The 8,098-nt window shown below is 38.6% G+C and overlaps 1 protein-coding gene across 1 annotated transcript; it reads left to right on the top strand.

Moving 5' to 3' along the window:
• The first annotated feature begins 248 nt into the window (after window positions 1–248).
• On the top strand, window positions 249–6,138 carry LOC149833717 (WRKY transcription factor 72A-like). The gene is made up of 6 exons (XM_090009205.1): window positions 249–374; window positions 507–587; window positions 1,426–1,512; window positions 3,367–3,879; window positions 4,963–5,076; window positions 5,191–6,138. The coding sequence occupies exons 1-6, from the start codon at window positions 282–284 to the stop codon at window positions 6,136–6,138; spliced, it is 1,836 nt and encodes a 611-aa protein (XP_089865331.1). The 5' UTR covers window positions 249–281.
• The last annotated feature ends 1,960 nt before the right edge of the window (window positions 6,139–8,098 follow it).

The following is an 8,098-nucleotide window of genomic DNA, read 5'->3' as shown; positions in this document are numbered from 1 at the left end:
CACAAACCCCATCCACCATTGAAAATCTTATTCCACATCTCCTGCTTATGCAACCCATGGTTGACATTTTTGAATTAAAGAATCACAAGGAATACATTGGGTTTGAAAATTTTCATTAAATACTTTGTGGAGCTCATCAGCTAATAAAATATGGGTTTCAAATGTTCACCCTTACTGGTTTCTCACAACACACCAAGCAGGCCTCTAGGCTTATAAATAATTACTTGAAGGCTGGAGAAACAGGTACAGAAAAAAAAAAAGGAGAGGAAGAAGTTCAAGAGATGGCAATGGATCTGCTGTTGAAAAGAACTTCTGTTCTTGAGGAGAAGAATCAAGAACCCAAGAAAGCGATTGAAGAGATTAATGGAATTAAGGTATAATTTTTTGACCCTTGCTTCTGTTTTTCTTTTTTTTCATGCTTTTTCATGAATAAGATATGGGAAATGGTTCTGGGTGGAACCATGTTCTTGTTTTTGCTAAAATTGTGATCTTGAGGGTTTTCTTAGATTGAAGGAAGGTCGGCCATGGAAGATGAAAGTTTGAAGGTTTCATCTCCTAATAAGAAAGATTCAAGCATCGTCAATCTGGTGAGGAGTTGTGCCATGAATGAGTCGAAAATATTGTACTCTTCTTCTTCTTCTTCTTCTTCTTCTTATTATTATTATTATTATTATTATTATTATCATGATTGTTGCAATTATTGTCATCGACATCATCATCGTGGTTGCTGTCGATGTTATTAAGCAATTCATCAAATGTTGATGATGCGTCGGATAAATCTACCAGTTTTAAGTTTTCATGGTTATTTTTCTTTTGAAAGAAATTATGTTTTCACTGTTTGTTTATATTTACATGTTGAAACCGCCCCCAAGAACTGAGACCTAGCCGCACTGTCTTTTGGCAGCCTAAAACTCTATGGGCTTACCACTTGCCTCCAAGGAGTTGCCACTCTTCTGCTTGTGCAAGTGGTGACGCCCATGAGATTTGAACCTAGAACGCCTGCCTAGCAGCCTAAGCCCCATCCCACTACGCCAAACCCCTTTGGGACATGTTTCACTATTTCAAACTTAGAACTGTACAGTTCCATTAAAGAACTTATGGTTTATGCAGTTCATGAAATGTCTGAAAATGCTTTAGAAGATCTACCAAGATATTGCTTGGATAATTATCACTCTAATTGAATGGCCGATAAATCTTTGCTTTTTTAGTGGACCACACGACCAAGAATATAATATGATTTATCTGACTGCATATCCTTTCTGTTTTTCCTGATATGATGACAATATTTTTTTCCTTTTTTTGCTTCATATTCATGTAATATAGATATCTGTTTGTCTTCTATATTTCTTTTTTCTTTTTTTTTGAATGAATGTCTTATTCTTTTATATTTCTTATTTATTCTCTTTATGTATTATTCTTGACCAGGTTTCAAGGGGTAGTGAAAAGGCAGGCATTGATGGAAGTATGAAGCCATCTTCAGAGAACCAAAAGGAATTCATCCCAATTGTCAAGGTGTGTTTCTTTATTAGTTGATTTTCAAACCAAAAATACATGATGTGCTTTATTATCATTCAAGGAAAGAAAACAAGGACACTGAAATAAGCAAAGAAAATTTTAATTATTGGCTATTAGAAAGAGAAACCATGACTTTTTTTTTTGGATTGACAAGCTGGGGTTAGGCAGATCCCGACCAGTTACATCAAGAGTCAATTACATGTAGCAATCAAAGGGAAACCAATCTGGTGAAGAGAAACCATGACTTAGAGTTAATATAAAATCATTTCTTGTTTTATTACCTCTAAAATTCTTTTGGGTTACATTGACAAAAAAAAAATCATCATGATCGCATGATGTACGCTTGGATGACACAAAAAATCTAGAATTTTCCAAATTTTAAATAGAACACAATTACTAGGAAGCATAAAAAAAACCAGGAAAGATGTGGATTTGTGTCGGCGAATATCCTGGATTATCAATGTTTCTTGTAGGATATTTGAAAATCCTGGGATTGAAACAATCTAAGCATTCTACCGATTTGATGACATTAGATAATTAATGGATTAGATTCGCCATACTCAGGACTAATCCGGCTTAATTAGGCCATGGAAATCCACAAGAACTTTGAGCCAAGTTAACTATCTTAATTAGTGTAAATCCCAACTCTTAAACCGAGTCAGGTCAATTCATCTGAGTCCAGAGTTGCATACGTTGTTGGAGTCCACGTTCAAGTAGTTGATTATTACACAATCGTCACTAGGTGGAAATTGTATATCTGGCTCTTGATGCTAGTTTACACGTTACATTCTATAAACTGATAAATGGCAATTTGTCTGACTATTATGCACCCAATCACCTAACCCATGTTTTGAATTAATTGTCTAAACACACAGAAAGTAATGGTTGCTAGGTCTTCTGTTCACTAGGTTTTGTCATGAAACGTCACTATTTACTACCTATATGCAATTAGGGTGATGAATATGTGTCATCAGAGCACAAATGATATTCAATAATGAGACCAGACCTGGACTTGGCTCGTGGGTCCGATAAGCTTGTTGATAAGTCAGATAGGATCCAATGCTCACTCAGACTCAGATCCCCGTTGAATATGTCAGACTTATGTCTACATGCATCCAACCATCAGTCTTAAAAAAAAATGAACAGTTGAACACTTGCGATCTTATCCAAAGATCCTGATCATGCTGGATCCACATAAGATCAAACCTGGTTGGTATCTGGACCATGTTAAACATTTTTTATCTTATCGAGGTCTGATTCACTTTTATATATTTATATGGTCCATTTGCTTGGAATTGACTGTTGGATATGCTTTTTCGATAAAAAATATGCGATGATTGAATATTTACAAAAATTCTGAGCCATCAATTTTCAAGCCTTAAAAAACCCTGTTTATGCATCACAATAGGATGATTCAAGAGCTGGTCCCTATCAAACCGATCAAGTAGATCACATCCGTAAGGTAAAATTTAGGGGAAAAAACATGAAAATCTCAGTTCACACTCTAGTTCTCATATTCTAGTGACCATATATATATATATATTATCATATTTATAATGTGGGTCAGATATACTAATACCCCCACCCAATCCATCTAGAAATCTTGCTTCAAACTCTTTGCATCTGGATGAGAGATGCTCCTCCTTTGCTTTTATGGAGGTGCTTTGGACACGAGTATCATAATTGGAATAACCTTATTTCTCTAAAAAAATCCATTTCCATTTTTCAAAGAAAATCAAAGATTATTCTGGTTCTTGTATAAATTTTCTCTCAAGAATATATATATGATGTAAATTTGTATTCAAATATAGCATCTGTATTCAAACATGATAGTCCAACTATTATATGCAGGTAGACCAACTTGAATCCGCCAAAGCTGAGATGGGTGAAATGAGAGAAGAGAATGAGAGGCTGAGGATGATCTTGGCACGCATAATGAAGGACTACCGAGCACTGCAGATGCACTTCTTTGACATTTCCCAACAGGAAGAGAACAGCAAGAAATCATTATTAGAAGGTGCTGCTGCTACCACCAGTTCTGACCAGGACACTGAAGAGTCAGATTTGGTGTCTCTGAGCCTTGGGAACAGTTCAACAGCACTGCACAAGAAAGAGGAGAAGACCAATAGCAACAACAAGGGTGATGAGAGTTTGAAGAGAGGGTTGAGCCTTGGACTGGACTGCAGGTTTGGGCAGAGTGGTGAGGGTCCAGAGATTGAGGAATCCAAAGGGGAGGAGGTTGGGGAGGGGTGGCCACCAACCAAGACGTTGAAGGCATCAAGATGTGCTGAAGACGATGTTTCACAGCAGGCCCAAGTGAAGAAAGCTAGGGTTTCTGTTAGGGCAAGGTGTGACGCACCAACGGTTAGTACTGTTAACTGGTCTCCTGTGTTCCTGCTGCTTCTATTGCATGGCCTTATTGGTCTTCACTCAGATGGGATTAGTGTGACAAACACAAATTTCACCACAATTAAAAAATTATTTTTTCGAACTTGTTTATTTTTCTTTGTGAAAATTAAATTTTTTAATTTTTTAGATTAATTTTTATTGGTGATATTTTGCTGATAAAAATGCAAGAAAAAGAAATCGGTTTCTCATGAGAAAAATTTTGTTTTTTTTTTTCATTTTCAAACTTTTATCACTGTATATGCTTATGCCCATGGACTTGCCAAGTCTGTCTTGGTAATGAGTCTCAGCTGAGCAGGCCTGAATCTTGAGTCAGTTGGGTTAAGTTGCTAGCAATGCATGCATTAGCATGCATGCACTTGTTTGGTATGGATATGCATGTGCATGTATATTTACACGCTTGGGCTAGGATAGCATGCCATCGGACAATGTGAACCCCATTATATAGCATAATGTTCCCAGCGTGCCTTTGATTTTCATGGTGTTATTTTTTTTAAGGAGTTTTTCATGGTGTTATTGCATGCATGCATGTTTATGCATGTGGGCATGTAATTGAGATATACATACTGCCATTCATGCTGCTAGGGATGGCAGTGGACCGGGGGAAAGCGGGGCCCCGCCCCGCCCTGCCTTGCCCGTTTGGACGGGGGATGGAGGCGGGGACGAAGGTTAAAATCCATCCCCGTTCGGGGATGGAGGCGGGGATGGACGTACCATTTTCCCCACCCCGCCCCGCCCCGTCCTCGCCATGATCCCCGCCTCATCCCCGTTTGAACCGGGGATGGAGGACATGAAACGGGGATGAAGGCGGGGGTGGAGGTTAAAATCCATCCCCGCTGGGGATGGAGGTTCTAATCTTGAGGCGGGGGAGACCTTGTCCCCCGCCCCTCCCCACTGCCATCCCTACATGCTGCATGCATGCATGGCCATCACCTTTGTAAATCCCATATAAACTTGTAGTTTATCTCTTAAAAACTCAGAAAATGCTTTTAAATAACAGGAAGCTAAATTAGTCTGGTGCTTAATTATTTGCTTGAGCAGATGCAAGATGGATGTCAATGGAGAAAATATGGGCAAAAAATAGCTAAAGGCAACCCATGCCCACGAGCCTACTATCGATGCACAGTAGCAGCAGCATGCCCTGTAAGAAAGCAGGTATAACATCTAAGAGATATTAATTAAACTATTTTTTTCATTTCTTGTTAGTGCTAGTTAATAATCAAGATGATTTTTTGTATGCTAAAGTTTGATTTTTCTCCAAATTTTCAGGTGCAAAGATGTTCACAAGACATGTCTATACTCATAACGACATATGAAGGAGTCCACAACCACCCCCTACCACTCCAAGCCACAGCCATGGCTTCCACCACCTCTGCTGCAGCTTCCATGCTTATGTCGGGCTCGTCTGCTCCAGCGGCCGGAACATCCACAGCAGCCGGATTAACATTTGATCTGTCTGATAATTCAAGAACAAGACCCTTCTATCTAGCAAACCCGTCCATTTCAACATTCCCATCTTACCCAACAATCACACTGGACCTTACCTCCACATCCTCAACTCCCCAATTCACCAGGCTACCATCTACTTTCTCCACAGACCCTAGGTATTCTTCTTCAATTGGGGTCTCAAATTTCAACTTTTCTACTGACCAGAGTGCCCTCCCTACATCATGGAACGCTAGCACCACTACAAACACTTCCGGCTACTTCAGCTATGGCTCACATCAATACAACAAGAGCCCAATTGTGTCCTCAGTTTTAGCAAGACCACCATATGAGCAGTTCTATCAAAACTATCTTCAAAAACCCAATCATTCATCGTCCTCAACAGCATCAGCATCAGCATCATCCAAGCAAAACCTCTCTGAAACGGTCGCAGCTGCTACGAAGGTGATAACGTCGGACCCGAGCTTCCGATCGGCACTGGCAGCGGCGATTACGTCGATCGTCAGTGGCAACACTAATGGGATTCCAGGGCAGACCAATGAAGATAATGCGGTTCAGAATTTGAAGTTCGGGGAGCAATTCTCATCATCATCATCCATGGCCACTTATTCATCAGCAGGAGCAGGTTGTGGGTCAACCTTCTTGAATAGGACTACCTCTTCTAGTGCTAGTGGGAATGGGCAACAAGGAAGCTTGTTGTTTCTGGCACCACCTTTGCCTTTTTCTTCTGCCTCACCTGCTGCTGACCTTAACAGAGAACATAATAGTTGATATTAATATAGGTGAAAGTCGATCAGCTGTTGATTTCTTATACAGAGGAAAAAGACAAGAAGATAGATTCATTAAGCTGGCAAAGACTGACTTTATGAATGTACATTACCAGAGAAAAGGTTGAATAGAACAAAGAAAAAATATTGTGGTCGCTGAGTATTTGGTTGAATGGGGATTTGGGGGTGTGTTCCATTGAAGCATGCTTTGAAAAAGCTATATTTATTTATTTTTAAGAAGAAAAAGCTATATATATGTTGCGTAGGCATGTTGGCCTTCCTATGAAAACAAATCTTGGAAGATGAATTTTAAATGCAAAAACCAGATTTTTTTTGGATATCATACTTTTGTGTGTTGTGTTTGAGAGAGAGGGAGAGAGCCATTTTACTAGTCGTATAATATATATATATATATATATATATATATATATATATATATATATATATATATATATATATATATATATATATATATATATATATATATATATATATATATATTATACGGCAAAAGCCAAGTCCATATTTAATATTCAGATTAAGTAGCTTCTTGTGCTAAAAATTCTCTAATCACATATGAAAGCCCCATGTTTTTTTAGGTGCTTAATGGATTTTGAATGTAATAGATCATGATCCATATCTTGAAAACAACTCAGGAACCTGACCCTGATTATGTCCAGCTGAATCCATTTCGTGGAGTTAAAATATAACCGAGTTTAATTGCGGGTGCAGGATAAAAAGGTGCATATTGAATAAGTAATTACACCCGCCCAAGTAGATCTATCTGCAGCGAGCTTTGAGAGAAGGTGCTGACCCCTTCATCCCATGTTCGACTCCTACCGAATGTGTGGGTGCAATTTTAACTGGTGGGGTTCATAAGGAGTCCGGATCGGGTGCAATCACATGGCACAAATTGTGTGCATTAAGGCATTGGGCCCTAATGCACAAATATTTATGCAATCTTGTATTGCACCTGATCTTTTCACCTTCGTAAGAGCTTGGGAGTGACTCCACCTGGGACTTACCTCACAGAGGGTGGGCCCATTAAGTGACCCGGTTTTCGGTGACCACACCAGCTGTGTATATCTATTCCAATTTCAAAATGCATGCGCCTGTACGTATGTGTGCAATAGGTTGTAGCACACTGGGCTTGGAATCCAGTGTCACTACCATCTATGTATGTAAGAAATCTGACTTCCATCCATATGTGACTGACACAATATGAGAGTAGCTTTTCTTCAGCATGACTTTGTTTTCAGAAAACCACTTTCCCAGGAGAAACTAATTAGAATCGGTTTTGACCTCTAGTTTTTACATGAGGCAACATCCTAGTAGAGACATTTTTTAAGCATAGACAAGGAAGCAATCAAACACTTTACAATGTACTTTTAACTAGTGTAATAGTACAGTAAAAACTCAATTTGAAGGTGCTATAAAGAACCCTCTTATTTTTTTTCACTCCCAACTAAGTCAATGTCATTCTTCAAAAGATAATATTTGTCTTCCTTTTTCTGCATTTAAGGCAGGTCAGGAAGTGAAAAAAAAAATAGGAAAAATGTGAATGGAAAAGCAAAAAGGTATTCTTTTTCCAATTATTCAAAGGAGAGTAAAATTTTCCAAAATCTATGTTTCCCCATATGAAAAAAATTTCATATGACAAGCTGCTCTCTCTCTCTCTCTCAATTTGATTTTCACGTCACACAAGCAAAAAAAAGTTTTTCATATGAAAACTTCTAATATGTATTTTTTTGTTACTTCCAAATGTGGCCTTAATGTTGCAAACTGGTTGGCGACAGCCTTTCCATTTTCATACCTGATTGCATAAGAAAACTGTGTAAAGCAGCAAATCAGTTCCACTCATCCCCTATGTCATCCCTATCTTCATACCCCTCTTTGAGATTTCATTGATGCAATTTGTTTTGATCAAATCGGACTCCACAGATTTGTTCTACATCATTCATTTA

The sequence above is a fragment of the Nuphar pumila genome, chromosome 6 (genome assembly GCF_984573655.1).
Source record: "Nuphar pumila chromosome 6, dmNupPumi1.hap1.1, whole genome shotgun sequence".
NCBI classification, from domain to species: domain Eukaryota; kingdom Viridiplantae; phylum Streptophyta; class Magnoliopsida; order Nymphaeales; family Nymphaeaceae; genus Nuphar; species Nuphar pumila.
The sequence above is the reverse complement of the archived record's forward strand: the minus strand, read 5'-3'. Positions and strand labels throughout refer to the sequence as shown.